General features: G+C 34.1%; 1 protein-coding gene across 1 annotated transcript in view; it reads right to left on the bottom strand.

Annotated features, from left to right (window-relative positions):
- STXBP5L (syntaxin binding protein 5L) overlaps positions 1-20,110 on the bottom strand; it is a 323,518-nt gene that overhangs the window by 260,512 nt on the left and 42,896 nt on the right. Inside the window, exon 3 of the mRNA XM_049785948.1 lies at positions 5,917-6,014. Coding sequence (XP_049641905.1) covers positions 5,917-6,014 — 98 coding nt within the window. The remainder of the gene's footprint in view (positions 1-5,916; positions 6,015-20,110) is intronic.

Raw genomic sequence — 20,110 nt, forward strand, 5'->3', positions numbered from 1 at the left:
TGCAGAGAAAGCATTTGATAAGGTCTAACACCCATTCTTGATGAAAACTCTCAGCAAGATGGTAATGAAAGGAACCTTTCTCAATATAGTTAAGGCCATCTACCACAAGCTAATGGCAAATATTATTCTCAATGGAGAAAAACTAAAAGCCTTTCCTCTAAACTCTGGTACAGGACAAGGCTGTTTCCTCTTACCACTCCTGTTGAACATAGTACTGGAAGTCCTTGCTATAGTGATAAGGCAAGAAAAAGATATCAAGGGAATCCAGATAGGAAAGGAAGAAGTCAAGCTCTCACTGTTTGCAGATGACATGATACTCTACATAGAAAACCTTAAAGATTCTACCAAAAAGATTCTAGAAATAATAGATTCATATAGCAATGTGGCAGGCTACAAAATTAACACACAAAAAATCAGTGGCCTTTTTATACACCAATAATGACAAGGAAGAAATGGACATTAAGAAAACAATCCCATTCACATTAGTGCCACACAAACTCAAATATCTTGGAGTCAACCTGACTAAATATGTGAATGATCAATATAAAGAAAATTATAAAACACTGCTCCAAGAAATAAGAGAGGACACACGGAAATGGATACACATACCCTGCTCATGGCTTGGCAGGATCAATATCATTAAAATGGCAATACTTCCAAAATCATTGTACAGATTTAATGCGATTCCTCTAAAGATATCCATGGCATTCTTCAAAAAAGTGGATCAAATACTTCTAAAATTCATTTGGAACAATAAGCACTCTCGAATAGCTAAAGCACTCCTTAGGAAAAGGAATATGGGAGGCTTTACTTTCCCCAATTTTAAGCTATAGTACTAAGCAAAAGTTATCAAAACAGCATGGTTTTGGAATAAAGACAGACACTCAAATCAATGGAATAGGTTTGAGTACTCAGAGAATGTTCCCCGGACATACAACCACCTAGTTTTTTATTAAGGAGCAAGAAATCCTAAATGGAGTAAGGAAATCCTGTCAAACAAGTGCTGTTGGCACAACTGGCTAGCCACTTGCAAAAAATCAAACTCAGACCCCCAGCTAACACCATGTACAAAGGTAAAATCCAAATGGATTAAAGACCTTGATATCAGATCTGAAACTATAAGGTATATAGAACAACACATAGGTAAAACACTCTAGGACATTGAGACTAAAGGCATCTTTAAGAAGGAAACAGCACTCTCCAAACAAGTGGAAGCAGAGATAAACAGATGGAACTATATTAAGCTGAGAAACTTCTGCACCTCAAAGGAGATAGTGCCCAGAATACAAAAGCCACCCACTGAGTGGGAAAAATTATTCACCCAACACCCATCAGATAAAGGACTAATGTTCAAAATATACAAGGTACTGACAGAACTTTACAAGAAAAAAACATTTAACCCTATCAAAAATGGGGAGAAGCAATGAGCAGACACTTTGTAAAAGAAGAAATGCAAATGGCCAAAAGGCACATGAAAAGATGCTCCACATCACTAATCATCAGAGAGATGCAAATCAAAACAACTATAAGGTACCATCTCATGCCACAGAGATTGGCACGCATCACAGGAATGAGAACAAGCAGTGCTAGCAGGGATGTGGAGAGAAAGGAACTCTTTCACTGCTGGTGGGAATGCCGTCTAGTCCAACCTTTATGGAAAGCTATATGGAGATTCCTCCAAAAACTGGAAATTGAGCTCCCATATGATCCAGCTATACCACTCTTAGGGATATACCCGAGGAACACAAAAATACAATACAAAAATCTGTTCCTCACACCTGTATTCATTGCAGCACTATTTGCAATAGCCAACTCTGGAAACAACCAAGATGCCCTTCAACAGATGAGTGGCTAAAGAAATTGTGGTACATGTACACAATAGAATACTATGCAGCCATCAGGAGAGATGAAGTCATGAAATTTTCCTATGCATGCATGTACACGGAATCTATTATTCTGAGTGAAATAAGTCAGAGGGAGAGAGATAGATGCACAATAGTCTAACTCATCTGTGGGTTTTAAGAAAAATGAAAGACATCTTTGCAATAATTCTCAGAGACAAAAGAGATGAAGGCTGGAAGGTGAAGCTCATGACATGAAGCTCACCACAAAGAGTGATGAGTGCTGTTAAAGAAATAACTACATTGAGAACTATCCTAACAATGTAAATAAATGAGGGAAGTACAAAGCCTGTCTTGAATACAGTACAAAGATAAAATCCAAATGGATTAAATACCTTGTGGCTGGGGTGGGGAGGAGGGAGATTTGGGACATTGGTGATGGGAATGTTGCATTGGTGAAGGGGGTGCTCTTTATATGACAGAAATCATACAACTACAATCATATTTGTAATTACGGTGTTTAAATAAAGATAATTAAAAAATACTTCTCTAAAAATCAAGACAACTTTCCCAACAAGTGGCATTGTATAGCCCTCACTAAGGGTATATAGTTGTCCTCTACTAGAATACCATAGGCTAAGAATATACGCAAGTGGTAAAGCATCTGCCTTGCCTGCACTAGCCTAGGACAGACTGCAGTTCAATACCCCCCATCCCGTATGGTCCCACAATCCAGGAGCAATTTCTGAGCACATAGCCAGGAGTAACTCCTGAGAATCACTGGGTATAGCCTCAAAACTAAAAAAAAAAAAAAATGAATATACAGCAACTAATCATCACTAAATGACTTTTATTGATTTATTTTCTGATAATTCTATTTACTATTCCTTTGAGTTTTATTGGATTGCATAATATGAAACAATTTGTTATATTGCTGACAAGAGGGCAGACTGTGGGCTGGTAGGAAACTTTGGAATATTGATGGAAGGGAGGAGACACTGGTGATGGAATTGATGTAGAAACATTGTATGCCTGAAACAACTCTATTATAAATAACTTTGTGAATCAGTGTCTCAATGAATATTCCTTAAAAAAAAGATAAAGAAACTATGGAACATATAGTCAATCTTAAAAAATCAAGATGAAACTTTGCAATTTGCAGTGATATGAATAGAACTGGAAAGTATCATGATTAGTGAAGTTAGTCAGAAGTATAGGGACATACACAGAATTAACTCTCTAATTTGTGATATATAAAAAAACTTAGTATAAGAATGTAAATGCTCAAAGGCAGCAGAAACTCAGGCATGGTCTTCCATTGGATGCTTTTCTACAGGGAAAAGGCAGGAATGGAGGGACAACGGTGGAGGGAAAAGGACGCTTTGGTGGTGAATCTGGTACTAGAATTTTTTTTCATAAAACATTACTACTAATAGTTTTGGGATACCATGTCTAAAATTAGATAAATAAATTAAATACACATAGTCACATTTCTGAGAGAAAAGGTAAACTAGTTTCATAAAAAATCAATAAAACTTATAGACCTTCTATTGGGCTAAGTACAAATTACCAAAATTCAATTAAAATAAATTATCCAAAGTTGTTCTATCACTATTAAATAAATTGAATTTAAAATATAAAGGTTTCATTAAAATATCTCCAGACCTAAGCTCACTAGTTAAGAAAATGTTGTTAAACATCAAAAACTTAACATTAACTTAACACAATCTCTTTTAGAAAATTGAAGAGGAAATTCTTCAAATATTCATGTAGTATTAATTGCAATTATAATTAAATATGCAACTGACAGTTCATTTTAAAGTGGGAGGAAAGTAAAGCAAATTTGGGGGAAAATGTTAAAATACTATAAACTATCCTATCAGTGATAAAACTAAAGAATGTATTTATTAATGAAGTTGATAGGATTGCCTGATGACAGGGAAACTGAAACAACCTGATTCAAGAGCAGATTCCCATACCTCATTACCTAACAGTTAAATGAAATCAATAGACTTTCCATCCATGGCTCTGTGAAAAACCAAAATCACTAACTATAGAAGACTGCCTTTGTCAACCACGACTAAGCAGAACTTTTTTCTGGGACCAAAAAGAAAGACTCTAACCTAGGCTTTGTTCTAGGATTTGTTCAAAAACCAAAATCTCTAATCCCAGAGGTCTGACTTTGACAAGGGTGCAAAGCAAAACTTCTGAAATCGTAAGAAAAGACTCTATCCTAGGTTCCATCCTAGGATCTCCTCAAAAACCAAGATAACTAATTACAGAAGAATGATTATAACAACTGTGACAGAGCAGAACCTCTGGATCCATAAAGAAAGACTCTATCCTAGACTTCTTTTGACCTGCGCAAATACCAGGATCTCTAATTACAGAGGACTGATTCTCACAGCCACACTGAGCAGAATATTTTCTGCCACCGTAAAAAAAAAAAAAAAAAAAAAAGACCTTGAGGTTTGACAATGAGCATGTTCGGAGCCTGTAGCTTTTCCCATGACAGTATGCTTCAAGGGTGGAGAAACCCTGTATCTCCTAGGCCAAAGGAATTCCCTTTCTAATTTCCCTCAACACTTATTGTGCCTATGCAAAAAAAAAAAAAAAAGAAGAAAGAAGAAAGAAAGAAAGAAAGAAAGAAAGAAAGAAAGAGAAAGAAAGAAAGAAAGAAAGAAAGAAAGAAAGAAAGAAAGAAAGAAAGAAAGAAAGAAAGAAGAAAGAAAGAAAGAAAGAAAGAAAGAAAGAAAGAAAGAAAGAAAGAAAGAAAAGAAAGAAAGAAAGAAGAAGAAAGAAGGAAGGAAGGAAGAAGGAAGGAAGGAAGGAAGGAAGGAAGGAAGGAAGGAAGGAAGGAGAAGGAAGGAAGGAAGGAAGGAAGGAAGGAAGGAAGGAAGGAAGGAAGGAAGGAAGGAAGGAAGGAAGGAAGAAAGAAAGAAAGAAAGAAAGAAAGAAAGAAAGAAAGAAAGAAAGAAAGAAAGAAAGAAAGAAAGAAAGAAAGAAAGAAAGAAAGAAAGAAAGAAAGAAAGAAAGAAAGAAAGAAAGAAAGAAAGAAAGAAAGAAAGAAAGAAAGAAAGAAAGAAAAAGAAAGAAAGAAAAAGAAAAAAACCTTGCCACACCAGGCCCTTCCTTTTTTCTTTTCCTTTCTTTGGACTGGAGAGATAGCACAGATCTTTTTTTATTTTTGTCATTGCTTGTTTGGGCTATCTTTTTATTTCTTTTTCTTTCTTCTTTCAAATCTATATTTATAGCTTCTAGATGTGCTCCTCCCACTTTTTTTCTTTTTCCAACAGAACCACAGAACTTGAATTATCTTGTTCTGCCTCAAAAATTGAGGGAAAAAAAGTGGATAGTACCAGGAGCAAACATTCACATGAACATTGAGTCTAAATAAAAAATGATCATACCTAAACATCAAAAACCAAAGTCATAGCAAAAGAATCAAGATAACCCAATCTACATCAAGTTATACACAGAGGGGACCTATTACACTAGCAGTCCAGGGGACAAGGAGGGTGGTATATGGTACATGCTGAGAACAGGGGTGGAGGGAGGACAAAACTGGTGGTGGGAATGGCCCTGTTTTACTGTCACTATGTACCTTAAATAAATAACTGTGAAAGACTTGTAATTCACATTGGTCACAATAAAAATTATTAGAAACATGTGAAAAAAGAAAAACATACTCATATGAATTATTTCAGTTTAAGAAACTAGAAAGTTTAATTTAAAGTAGAAACAAAACAGATTTTAAAAGATCAAGACACTTATATGTGAATAAAATATATTATTAGGAAACAATACAGGAAAGCATTGAAAAAATATTTTGAAAATTAACACAACTGATAAACTAAATGGACATATAAAATAAAAGAGAACACATAAATTACCAATGTCAGGAATTAAATTAGAACAACAATACTTACCTCAAAGACATTAAAATTAGACAAAAATTGAATTAATTAAATACAGTGAAATAAGGCATGCTACATCATTATAAATATTTACTTATTTGAATATTTCAGAAAAGATAGTATTAATAATGCAAATAAGTAACAAAAATTAAGGATACATTCGTATAGCACCTGTTCTTGTCCCAATAGCCAAGATTTTCTGAACGGGGTCAAAGGCCAATGCTGTGGGTTGATAAGGAAAACCATGTCGACCTGTCTGAAAAAGATCAAATCATAAAAATAGTCATTAAAAACAATTAAATCACAAGATACAACTATAAAATTATCTAAATGACCAAAATAGCTGAAAAAAATTCCTACCTAGAGTTATTATGGTGAAAATGACATAATCACCTTGGAAAATCTTAGGTTTTCTTATGAAATTAAATACATACCTGTTTCATGGTCTAGAAACTAAATTCTTATACATTTACAGAAGAAAATTATGAGTATTTGTCTACATAAGTATTTGTCTATATAAGTATGCTTGAATACATTTGTACATAAAATCCTAGAAATCATCCAAATGTTTAAGAACAGGAATATCAAAAACCAAAACAGTGGTATAAGAATTCCACGCAATGGAATATTTCTCTCAATAATTAGAAGAAAACCGCAGATAAAGGCAACACTATGTTTTCTGAAACAGTATGATTTTTCAAGCAATAACAAGAGTACTTAAGGTATAATTGCATTGATATAAAATTCTGAATAAACAAAATTAACCTATGCTTAGAAGCATAACCAGAAATGTAAATTATGAGAAAAAATTACATATAAGGGGTTTCAATTATTGAGTGAATATATCACTCAACATTGTTTTGATTTCAAATATGAATGATTCTAAGAAAGTAATTATTTGTCTTTTATTCAGCTAATGTGACTTATGTACTTTTTAAAATATTTTTTCTGGTATATAATGTTCCTACCCTGTATTCCCATCCCTCTACCACTTACCCTAGGTTCTCATCCATCCTTGATGCAAGTCTTTCATTTCCATCTTTGATGGAAGTCTGTCCTTGATTGATAAATATTTACATTTCAATGTTATAGTTTGGGTCCTATGCTTCTAGTGGGATTGGATACAGTGTTGAATGTTTTGGATTATATATACAGGTACTTTCCCTCTATACTTTAGAGATGTCCTATGCTCCTTGCCCCATGTTAATACCAAACCTCCTCTTTTTTGCTTATCCTTCAATTTCTCTTTCCTTGCTATTTTTGTTTCTGTAACCTAGAGACAGTGTTTTGCCTACTTTTGCTACCTACCATTCCCTACATATATTCTATAAACTATAGATTAGTGAGAATATATTGTCCTTCTAAAGTATTTCACTTATATTTCATCCACACAGATACAAGTTAAATTATTTCATTATTCATTCTTATTATTCATCTCTACTCATTTCTTTCTTTTTGGTCATCCCCAGCAGCGTTCAACTCTGTGCTTAGAAATCGCTCCTGGCAGGCTTTTGGGAACCATATCAGGCATCAAACCCCAGTCAGCTACGTGCAAGACAATTAACCTACCCATTGTGTTATCAATCCTGTCCCACTCACTCTCCATTTTTTAATGTGGTTTTTGGATTTATTGAGGCTGATCTCTGTGAGTGTTTGTTATATCTTTACCCAATGAAAGTAAAATAATGTAATCTACCATGACAATAAAGAAATATTTTTAAAAATCATGTGATTTTTATCAATCCATGCAAATAAAACTTTTGGTAAAATCCAACAACCATTCATGATCTTTTCTACTGGTTCAATTTCTTTTGTTTTGTTTTGTTTTTTGTTTGTTTGGTTTTTGGGCCAAACCAGGTGACGCTCAGGGGTTACTCCTGGCTCTGCACTCAGAAATCACTCCTGGCTTGGAGGACCATATGGGATGCCAGGGATCAAACCGAGGTCCATACTGGGTCAGTACATGCAAGGCAAATGCCCTACCGCTGAGCCACTGCTCCAGCCCCTACTGATTTAATTTCTCTGTAATTATGCTCTAATTTTTATTTTTGCTTCAGTCTATTAACTTTGAGATTTATTTGCTTTGTTTCGTTGAAGAAACATTTCATTGAAATATTTTTATAAAATAATAAATAAATATTTAAAGTTTAAAATAATGATAAACTATAACATATAGTTATAACACATATTTCTCAGGAAGAAAATGTATTAAGGCATTAATTGCAATGGTCTCTTCCCAACTTACATATGTTAAATGCAGGAGCATATAGAAATATATTATACAAGATCTAAAATTTTTCATGCGAATAAAAATTATGAAAATATATTTTGGACTGGAGCGATAATACAGTAGGTAGGGTGTTTGCCTTGCATACAGTAGACACCCAGGTTCAATTTCCTACATCCATGATATGGTCCCCTGAGCCAGCCAGGAGTACCGTATTTGCCGTTGTATAAGACGACCGGGAGTATAAGACGACCCCCTAATTTTGCAGTTAAAACATAGGTTTAGGCCTATATTCACTGTATCAGACAGAACGTTCCTGTGCTGCATGTGCTGCATGTGTTCCTGTGCTCATGTACCACAGTGAGCCAATCACAACAAGCAAAGTTTCAAAGTTTCTACTGTAATAGACTTCCTCTCTGACTCTGGTCAATCGGAGCAGGCTCTTGACAGTGTAGATTTGGGTCCAGAACATTGTCTAATTTGCATGCATAAAAGCCTGCGTGGATTGGCTGAGTTGAGAGGCGGTCCGAGCAGCCTTGCAGTGATTGGTGCAGGATCAAGTTGGAAAATTCGTTTTGTGGCAATATTCAGACAATTTTCGTTTAGCGGCATATTGAAACATTTTTCGGGATATACTCAGCGTATAAGACGACCCCCGATTTTCGGTTGACTTTTTTTGTTTCAAAAGTTGTCTTATACGTGAAAATACCGTAATTTCTAAATGCAGAGCTAGAAGTAACCCCTGAGTGTCGCTGGGAGTAGTCCTAAAACAAAAAAAAATTTTTTTAGAATATATAATATGTAAATTTTAGCCTATTTAAAGTTTACAAAATTTAGTAGGTTTATAATATCAATAAAAATTATATTTGATGATATTCTTTGAATTGTATTGTTATGATATATATTTTAATTGATAATCAATCAATATTTTGTAATATACAAAAATATTGACTGATTTAAAAAAAGGACATACCCAGAAAATCCATTTTCTATCATAATTCTTTTTTTTCTATCATAATTCTTAACTAAAGTGTTTTCCTTATTTTAAATTGTCTTCCTCACTTGAACTTATAAACATAAAATTATTAAGAGGAAGATATTTATAAAATTTCTGCAGAACAATATGGCTAACAAAAAATCAGAATATTTCTAAAATTTTGGAAATCCTTTCAAATAAACCAGAAAAGTTGTGAATACTCCCAATACATTTTCAAAATTCCACTGTTCAACATGATTCTCTAATTCCACCCTCACAGCAGAGAACTGCAGGTTTAATCTTCTCATGTACCGGAGAATTTACATAGCATGTGAATTACTTACAGATCTTGACTTTTGTAAATAGTTCTGCAATGAGCAATGGAGTACAAATATCTTCCAATGAAACTTTTTGGGCTCTTTTTTTTAATGCTAAGAAGTGGAAACATTGAATTATATGAAAAGTCATTTATATTTTTGAGAAGTCATTATGTTGTTTTCCATAAAAGCTGAATGAGCCAGATGGATTTTCTCCAAAAGTGGATAAAGGGTCCTTTTCTCAATATTCCCAACACTACTGTTTGTATCTACTTCGTTGCCCAATTGCTGGAGCAAGTACTTCCAATACAATGTGGAATAATTAATGAGAATAGATATCCTTAAGGTGTGACAGACTTTTGAAGAAAGACTATCAGATCTTAAGCATTGAATTTGATATTAGCATGAAATTATGGTAAAGGGTTATGATAATTGCAGATAATGATATCTGTTTTAACTTTCCCTTTTTCATTTCTGATCTGACTTACTAGTTTTCTCTACTTTATGAGCTTAAGGTTTTGTTGATTTTGATTATTCTTTTAAAAACAAGCTCTTAGTTTTATGGATCTTTTGCATTGTATTTTTTGTTTCTACTTTATTAACTTCTGTTCTAAATTTATAATTTCCCTCTCTTTGCTTACTTTGGGCTTCATTTATTGTACTTTTAACAAATTAAGATACATATTTAGCTTATATATTAGGGACCAATATTTTTCCCATTGAAGTTCTGTATTGCTATGAACTTCCATCTTAGATATATTTTGCTGTACCTCATGTTTTTAGAATATGCTGATAATCTTAGTTATTTCCTAATATCTTTTGGGTTTTTTTCTTATTTCTTATTTGATTTTTTTCTTACTGGCTGTTTGGTATTAAATTGTTTAGTATCCAAATAATTTAGTTTTTCTTTTTTTCTTTTTTCTTTTTGGTTAGTTTTGTTGCTTGTGGTTAGTTCCAGTTTGAAAGAACTGGAGTTGAGACGTTAATAATATTATTTATATAATCTTGATGGTGTAAACATGATTCTATATTATAGAATGTTTTATATAAATTGGAAAAATATGTACTTGAATGGTTTTCCTTTTTTTGCCCTCCCTCCTCAGAAAGCTCTACACATGCCTATTTGTCCCATCTCTTCCATTACTACCTTCAAGAATGTTTTCTTGGAGCCAGAGCAGTGGTGCAGTGATAAGGTGTTTCCCTTGCATGCATCTGACCTAGGACGGACCTCAGTTCGATTCCCCAGCATCCCATATGGTCCTCCAAGCCAGGAGCAATTTCTGAGTGCATAGCCAGTGAGCATTACCAGTAAAAATAAAAAAGATTGTTTTCTTGATTATGATTGGAACGATTGCCTACTAGCTGTAATAAGTAGTAACAGGATGTGTTAAAACTTTCTACTATTATTGTCTTGCTATTGATATCTCTTCCCATGCCTATCAACAATTGCTTTATAAATGTTACTGCTTTTAAATTTGGTGTATATATGTTTATGTGTTCTATGAACACTTATTATATAAATTCCTTGATAAATAAGTATTTTCCATTCCTGTCCTTTATAGCATTTGTTCATTTGAATTTTATGTTGCTAATATAAGTATAGGCAACTTGATCATTTTAAGCAATATTGGCCTGTAATACATTTTAGAGTCTTTTACTCGGAACCTATATATATATCATGTTTGCTTAGGTATATATATATATATATATATATATATATATATATATATATATATATATATATATATATATATATCTTGAAAGAAGCAGAAAGTTGAGTTCATTTTTCTTTTTCTTTCTTTTTTGTTTCTTGTTTTGTTTATTTTTGGACTACCCAGATTAGTCCTGGCTCTACACTCAGGAATTACTCCTGGTGGGCTAGGGAGACCAAATGGAATGTCCAGGATTGAATCTATGTCTTTGCCACATGCAAAGCAAACATCATGCCCAACATACCATCCTCTGGCCTCAAAAGGTTGATTTCTGATGCATCCATTTACTCTGTATTTTTTGATTAGTGAATTCAAACCATTTATTGTGGCCCCATCCCCCCATTCTTCCTGTGTAACTTGATCTTATGTGCAAGACCCATTCCTGGGAGGGGTCTTGCTACGTGTAACTTTACCTGCTAGAACCCTCCCATTCCTTATAAAAGGTTTCATCTAAGGGGCAAGAGGGGATTAAGGATTTTGCCAGCTTGGAGAGGTAAAAGGAGACGTGGCTGAAAGAAGTTAAGACGCAGGGCAAGCTAAGGATAGCATGCGTAAATGGTTAAGACAGACCACACATGTTGTGGATAGGGCATGAATAAAGCTGATACTTCCTGAAGCCTGCTTGTGAGTGAGATTTCTACCTGTCACTCTCCTGAACCCAGATACCCGCCTGCTGAAGAGGGTTGTGGCCTGGGATGGCAGAGAAAGGTTCTTCCATCCTTAATTATTTAATTCTACAATTTATGTATAACTAGATATTGAGGAACCAGAGAGAAAGTACATCTTTCTTAGCTGCTATTTTACTATAAAACTTTGTGTCATTCATTCCCATTTGAATAGCAACCTGGTTGAGTAGGATTTTCCTGTTGAATTGTTCATTTCATTCCATTTTTTTTCACTATGTTAAGCTATTCTCTTTTAACCTATAGAGCTTCATTTGATGGATCTGTCATGAATCTTCTGTGGGATCCTTGTATATAAAGTCCTTTGATCTTGCTGCTCACAAGATATCTCTTTGACTTTCTCATTTAAATTACTTGTCTTACAATTTTTGTATTTGATTTTATTTTGTTCTGAGTTAACTTTGTATTTCTTGTTTCTGGGTGTATGACTCCATCTTTAGATTGGAAAATCCCTGAACTATGATTTCCTGGACCAATAACTCCTCCACTATCTCCTTTCACTTCCTTGGGAATTTCTATTATTAAGATATTTCTCTAAAAATCATACCATAGAATATATTCTTTATTTCTTTTCACTCTTTCTTGCTGTTCTTGATTATTTTCTATATTTTATCTTAGTTCTTTTTACTGCAGTTTTCTTGTACTTTTTCTTTGTTAGAAGTCTTCTCTATTATTTTCATCAGTTTAGTCTTATGACATTTCCTCTGAGGAGGAAAATAAGCTGTAGAGTTAGTGAATGCTGATGCATCCTTCAAGACTATTGTCTTAACACATTGATTTTGGTAGACTCCTATATTTCTTCATTGTGCCTACTATGTAGTGAGAACTAGAGGTGGAGATTTGTTTTGTTTTGGCTTTGGTAGCAATTTAACATTTTCATATATTCATTATTTACCTGGGGCCTTTGCTACCATATTTATGCAATATCAGGCTGCTACTAAGATTAAAACACAAATCAGCATCAGCATCCTGCACACAATATCCAGTGTCTCACCCTGACCCTGTAACTTGAATCCTTTAATTTTAGTTCAGTTCCAATTTTATTCTCAAATCAACTTGTTCTAAAACTAGGTAAATACCTATCCTGAGATGCACTATAAGAAAAGGTACCGTCTTTCTCATTGCTGATCACTTCCACCTGGAATGCTCCAGGGTTGCTTCACTGCCTGTGGCCACAAATATGCATTACATGTATCTGCTAGTATGGTGCAGTTATGGAATTTTCAACTGCAATCTGTGCAGCTGAAAACTAAAACCACCTGCCCTTCTCACCTGGAAACAGTTGACGGAGCTGGTAGCTGAGGCCAATGCATCGTGACTGCATCTGATAAGCCATTAATTCCAGAAATGTTGTTTATTGCTGTTATCATTTTTAACTCTACAGTCACCTGAAGCTTATGCCTCTACTATTGGAGTCAGACAGGTCTATTGGGCTTATCTACCCAATCCTCCTTTTTCACATCCAGAAGCCTGGACAAAGAGCATCTCAAAGTGTTTACTAATAATTCTGAAGTCTTAGGGGGTCTCAGTAGTATCAAACTGCCCCCAAGAACACTTGCTAGAACTAGTTATATTGGTCTAGCTAGTAAAGTTCTTGTGTATTTTTTTTTACAAATGGAAAAACCCCTTTGGGATGTCTCCTACTTAATTATCATACCAGACTCACTAGCATTTATAACCACTATTCTCAAGATTGGCTCTTTTGGGAACTTCAGCTTGTTACTATCAGTAGCTATACTCATGACTTAGAGGAATTTCCTAATACTCATCTCATCTCGAGATACCAGAAATAATACCAAGCTTCTTAATGGACCCCCCCCAAATGGTTTGATTACGGCTTTCCTAACAGTCCTTCAACTCTCACTGCAGTCTCTCAGCCAGAGGTCACAGATATGAATGATTTTTCTATATCAAAACTTACATTGATATATGTATAAATATAAAAGTAAAACTTCTTTTAAGCTCTCAACTTCATGCCCTACTTAGTGCTTTTTTCTCTCTGGCTCAGTCAGTCCTACTTTTTCTAGTATCTCCTCCCATCACAACTCTTCAAATTTTTCCCAAACTTGTTTTGTTTGCTTGTAGCCACCAATCCAGTATTATTAAAACCCCAGGGAAAAGCACCAGCTTCAAGCTATTTATATTGAAGCATGTCTTTACCTACCCTATGCTGCCCTTATAGCTAAATCATCAGACATACAACTTACTGCATTTCATTTCTCTTATAAGATTTCTTATACACATTGTATATTATCCAATTGCATAAATCTGATCATAGACAAAAATTATTATATATTTTTGACTCTTAAACAACCTTTTTATGTTATGGTTCCTGTTGAAATCCAAGGTTATTGGCATGATGATTCTGTCATTTTAGCTTTAAAGAAACCACATGCTTTAATGAGACCTTAAGCAATTTGTAGCTCTAGTTTTAGGAATCACTGCTTTTATCTCCATTTTTGCATCTGTTGCTATTTCCACCAAGCATTGGTTAAAGAAGTGTAAACAAAATCTCATGTTAATAATTTATCTAGAAATGTTTCCCTTGCTATTGCTGAATAAGAGATTATGCATAGAAAATGAGATGCCAAAATTGATGCTTTGGAAATTGATGGCTTGGAAATGAAGTAAAGAACCTCAAATTTCAAATGTCCGCTCGTTGCCATGCAGAATATAAATATTTGTGTGTGTGTGTGTGTGTTTCACCCCTTATCCATTTAATAAATATGAACCTTGTGATAAGGTAAAAACCCATTTGCTAGGCGCATGGCAAAATAATGATATTTCTTTAAACTTAAAAACCTTGCAGCAAGAAATAGCCATTTTAAGCAAATCTAAGTAAGATATTACAGACATTGACAAAATGGTTACAAATTTATGGCCAGATGTTAATAATTTTAACCCTTTGATTTGGCTACTTCCAGATATGATCTTTTAATTTTAGTAACTGGCATTATACTGGCTTATTATTGTCTGCCATTAAAAATGTATGTGCAGAATTAGCCACCATTCATCTTAAAAAAAAAAAGAGGGAAATTCCATATCCTCCATGTTAACAAATCCTGAGACCTAGGAAGGCACCAAGTTTAAAAAGGCCTTAACTGCCTAAGGGAGAGCTTTTTTAAAAGCTGTCTGATATTATAGGAACTTTTCAAAACCATCTGTACTTGCAAAGAGTACATTTGAAAAAGTAGCACCTGTATGAAAAGATGCTTGATAAAATAACCTGTACTCATAGGCATTAGGGCCCTGAGGAACCTTGGTTGCCTGTCCATGAGGCATTCAGTAATAAAGAGGATATAACATAAATATTAATTGAAATATAACTCCAGCTGACATTAAATCTGATTACTCAATTTAATATTTACATAAATTCAAATGTTCTTTAATAATTGTTACTCACCTTCCTTAGAGCCTCTCTTAAAAATTACTCAGATGTATAAATGTACCTTACGAGGAGCATTTGTGTAGATACTACTATTTTTATTTAGTCTTACAGAATAATGAATTACTCACCCTCAGTTTAGCTTTGTTCTTAGCCTACATACAGTCATATTAAGAGTTAACATTTCAGGCCCCAGTTCAGTATGCATAAAACCAAAACAATTCTGAACTGACCTTGCTGTTGAGAAGCAGCTTTAAAAGTGAAACTATCCTGTGTCAGAGATACACTTTGAACAATTTGCCCCTGTGCCTTTTTTAGTAAATTAGCCTTATGATTTGTCAAGAAACTGAGTATAAATATTCCACTTTTTGCTTTGGATAAACAGAACAGAGCTTGAACACAACTTGACATGGGGGGGGGGGGTTGGGCCTCATCCGGTGACTCTCAGGGGTTACTCCTGGCTATGTGCTCAGAAGTCGCTCCTGACTTGGGGGACCATATGGGATGCCAGAGGATCGAACCGCGGTCCGTCCTAGGCTATCGCTGGCAAGGCAGACACCTTATCTCTAGCGCCACCGCGCTGGCCCCACAACTTGACTTCTTGACCTGTTTCCTACTGTCAATCCCAAGCATACACTTTTCACGGGAACCCCAATAATTCCGAAGTATCAGGACTAATCTGTGTGACACTGTACCTCTTGAATGTTGATGTGCTTAATGGTTTTGTCAAATTAAACAATGACTCCTATGTTGGGAACCAAGGTGGAGAAGTGACATGAGATAGTGGGAATGGAAAGGTGGAATACCAGGTAAATTTGGTTAATCAGTTTAAATCTCATCTATCGAAAAGGGTGTCCTGTCAAAATAGATAATGAGATGGCTGGGTGTGGGATGTGGCTTCAGATTAAAGGACCCCTTCAGATTATTGTTCTTTTCTATATTTACATATGCCCATGAAGACTGCAGCTTCACTTAGGACTTTTGCACACATGAACTGATTGATGGCAGAATAAAGCAGGCCATGCTCAGGCAGTAAAGATACTGAGCACAAGAATTTCACCCATAAACTGTGGCTATAAAATAAGAAAGTTGGGACAACAGGGTACTTCTGGGATACAATTCAAGAGCAGTCTAGCAATAGGTACAAAGCACAAGAGTTTGACCAATATGTATGGGGTGGTAACTAGAGAATTAAAAAAAGCTGGAATGATGGAGAATCACTGGAGTACAGACAAGAAAGGCCTCACTCACTACAAAATTTAACACTAGGAAAATGTCTAGTGAACAACAGCATAGGAACAAAATCAGGCCATCATACATTGAAGGTGAAAATATAACAAGGGACAGGATCTAGGAATTCAAACATAGTAACAGGCAGTGTGGGACAGGACAAGTTACAAATAAATGGATATAAGGAGAGGCTTAAATATTAGGGAGAGATTCAGACCTATCTATTTGAACTTTACACTAAACTCTACGTAAAGTTCTGAGTTTTGTATGCAAATCTTTCATCCAATTCTTAAGAATCCACCAGCTCAGGAAAATCCATTTTCATGATAACAATATTGCTGAATAAATGGTCAACCTATGAGCACACTCTTGGCTGCTCAGAGGACTCTATGGCTTTGACAGTCCATGGATGTGAGGTGGGTTTGTGTTATCTCATTCTCTGTGACCAGGCTTAAACTAGTTTGAAAAGAAGTTATAACACTTTTCTTGCTATCTGCCACCTCTCAAAATCTATAATTCTTATTAAGAAAGATATATAACTGCTTAATAAAATACTAGGAAACTGATTCTACTAACATATTAAAAATGCTACATACCACGACTTGATGAAATTTATCCGAGGACTGCAAAATATACTTAGCACTAAAAATAATCTTTAATATACCATAAGAATAAAATACAGAATTTGGGGCAAATACCAAATATTATATAATAATCTCAAATATTATAAAGTATTTCATGAAATCTAATTTTCATTCACGTTAAAGTAAAACTGAACCATTGGAAACATAAAAAGCTTTCTCAATCTGATCAATGGAATTTATAAAGTATCTACAGATATATGATACTAATTGATAAATTAATAAATTTTTCCTCTAAAATAAGAAATAACACAAATATATCTTCTCCTGCCATGTTTCTATCCTTTCTAGGGCAATTAGAAAATAAAATAAAATAAAATAATTTCAGACAAGAAAAAACTAAAATTATTTCCAGATGTCACATCACTGTACATATACATCCAAATACATGCTGAAAAATATTAAAATTAATAAAAAAATTATTAGCATATTAATGTTATTTCAATATTTTAACAACAGGCTAGTCGATTTAAATTTAAAGCAATCTTACTACAGTAGTATTCTTGTTCATGAGACATGAACAAGAGAAGAATAAAGTTTATTGACTATTAAAACTATAAAACTTTATTGAAAAAACTTAAAAAATGTGAGCCAGAGAGACAGTACAGAGGGCAAAGTCTTTCCTTGCTTGGCATGCAGCCAATCTTGGTTCTATCTCCTACAGAACATATGATTATCTGAGTACTGCCAGAGTGATCTAGAGCAAAGAGCCATGGGTAAGCTCTAACCATTGCCAAGTCTCCCCCCCCAAAAAAATGAACAAAAAACTAAAGAATGTATTAAATTCAAATTACAATAATTAAATCTAAAAATGTAGCTATCAAGGAGGCAGGATAAAGAGTGAAAGAGTAAATGGAGACATAGGTAGAGGAAAATTGACACTGGGAAATATGATAGGTATTGAAAAATACATATTTTAAAACTGCTATGAATACTTTGCAAATCATAGTACCTAAATAAAAAATAAATTTAAAATAAAGTGAAGACATTTTGAATATATTAAAAAATCAAAGACAAATAAAAGACTTCCATATTTGGAGACAAAAGGACTACTACTGTAAAACGGATAACACTCTCCAAATTAGTTTTCATAATCAGTGTCATACTTATTAAAATGACAGCATTTTATTAAAGGATCTGACAAATTGATTTTAAGATTAGTATGGATAATCAAGAGAGCCAGAATGCTAAGATAACATTGAGAATGAAACAAAGTTGGGGAATAACTTTTTCTGTTTTTAAATCAAACTTATAAAATTAGCATGTTTATACATTAGCAAAAGAATGGGGCCAGAGCAGTGGTGCAGCGGTAGGGTGTTTTTCTTGTACAAGGCTGACCCAGGGTGGACCTCAGTTCGAAATCCCCAGCCTCTTATATGGTCCCCCAAGCCATGGCCTATTTCTGAGCACATAGCCAGGAGTAACCCCTGAGCATCACTGGATGTGGCCAAAAAAAAAAAAAAAAAGAATGTAAATATAAACTACTAAAAAAGAAGTGAAATTTCAGAAAAAACTCTCACATATTCTGTCAAGTGACTTTTGACAGAGTGCCAATAATTTAATGAGAAAGCAGTGCTTTCAACAAATGGTACTGTAAAAAAGACTGAACATTTACGTACAGTAAACGTTGGACTTTACTTCTACTATGTAAAAAAATAACTCAAGATAGATTATAAATCTAAATGTAACAACCCAAGCTTTAAAACTCTTAGAAAAAGATATGTGCTTAAATCTTAGTAATTAAAGCAAAAGGGGGGAAATTACAACAGTTCCCCTCACCCCGAGAAATCCAACATATCACGAGATTTTGCTATGAACAACTCTGCTCTGTTAAGCTAAAGAACCTAAATTAAATTAACAAATTCTCCAAAACATATACTCTCTCAAAACTGGATTAGAAGGAAGTAGCAAGCCTGAACAGATCAATCACAAGCAAAGAAATCAAAACAGTAAAGTTCTAGAGTATATGGGCTTATGGATGAATTTTATCAAACCTGATTTGAGTATTTTCTCTTTATTTTCTTGTGATAGTAGACAAATATTTGTCTATTTTATTTTTATTTATTTATTTATTTTGGTTTTTGGGCCACACTCGGTGACACTCGGAAGTTACTCCTGGCTATGCTCTCAGAAATCGCTCCTGGTGTGGGAGACCTTATGGGATGCCAAGGATCAAACCGAGGTCAGACCTGTGTCAGCTGCGTGCAAGGCAACACCCTACTGCTGCGATACCACTTCAGCCCTATTTTGTTTATTCTTTGAAGAACCAGTTTGTGGTTTTATGGATTCTTTGTATTGTCTTGGTTTCTATATCATTGATTTCTGTTTGGTTTTATTTCTTTTCTTCTATTATTATTGGTATTCATTTGTTCTTGGTTCTCAAACATTTAATGTTTACATAGATTGTTGATTTTATCTTTTATTTTCCACATGTCAGCCTATAAAGTTAAGTTTCCCCCTAGATACTGCTTTTGCTGTGTTCCACAGGTTTTGGTATCTTGTTTCTTTATAATCATTAGTTTCAAGGAAACTTTTTATTTTATGCTTGATTTCCTTTGATCTAGCAGTTAGCAGCCTGTCTTACAGTCTCCATGTCTTAGAGTTTCTCTACATCTTCTTTTTATGATTAATTTCTATCTCTGTGGCATTGTGGTATGATAGATGATTTTTATGTTTCTGAATTTATATAAATTAGACTTAAGTTCTTAAATGTGACCTCTCCTGGAGTGATGATAGTGGCATGATGAAGTCCCATACTATTATTGTTTCCAAATGTGTGTTTCTCTTGCTTTGTGAGAAAGACTTTCAAAGTGTTGACCCAATACTTGGTGAATATATGTTGAATAGAATTAGTACTTCTTGTTCTATGTCTCCCTTTATCAATAAGTAGTGTCTACCCTTGTTTTAATTACTTTCTTTAGACTGAATTCAATTTGGTCTAAGTATGGTTTTCTCAACTTTTGTTTTTTATTTTCTTGTATAATTGTTTTTTAAATTGATTTGCTTTATTTAAAGAACACATGCCATATATTTCATATAGTTGACTAACACATTTATTTCTAGATAAGTGAGAGTAAAGTTATTTCAAAAAGAATAGGAAAAAAAAGGAAGAAAATTAAAAAAAAAAGCACAGTGACAAGCAAATTTGTGAAAATTATTTTATCTCCAATGAAGTCATTAA

This window comes from Suncus etruscus, chromosome 13 (assembly GCF_024139225.1).
Source record: "Suncus etruscus isolate mSunEtr1 chromosome 13, mSunEtr1.pri.cur, whole genome shotgun sequence".
NCBI classification, from domain to species: domain Eukaryota; kingdom Metazoa; phylum Chordata; class Mammalia; order Eulipotyphla; family Soricidae; genus Suncus; species Suncus etruscus.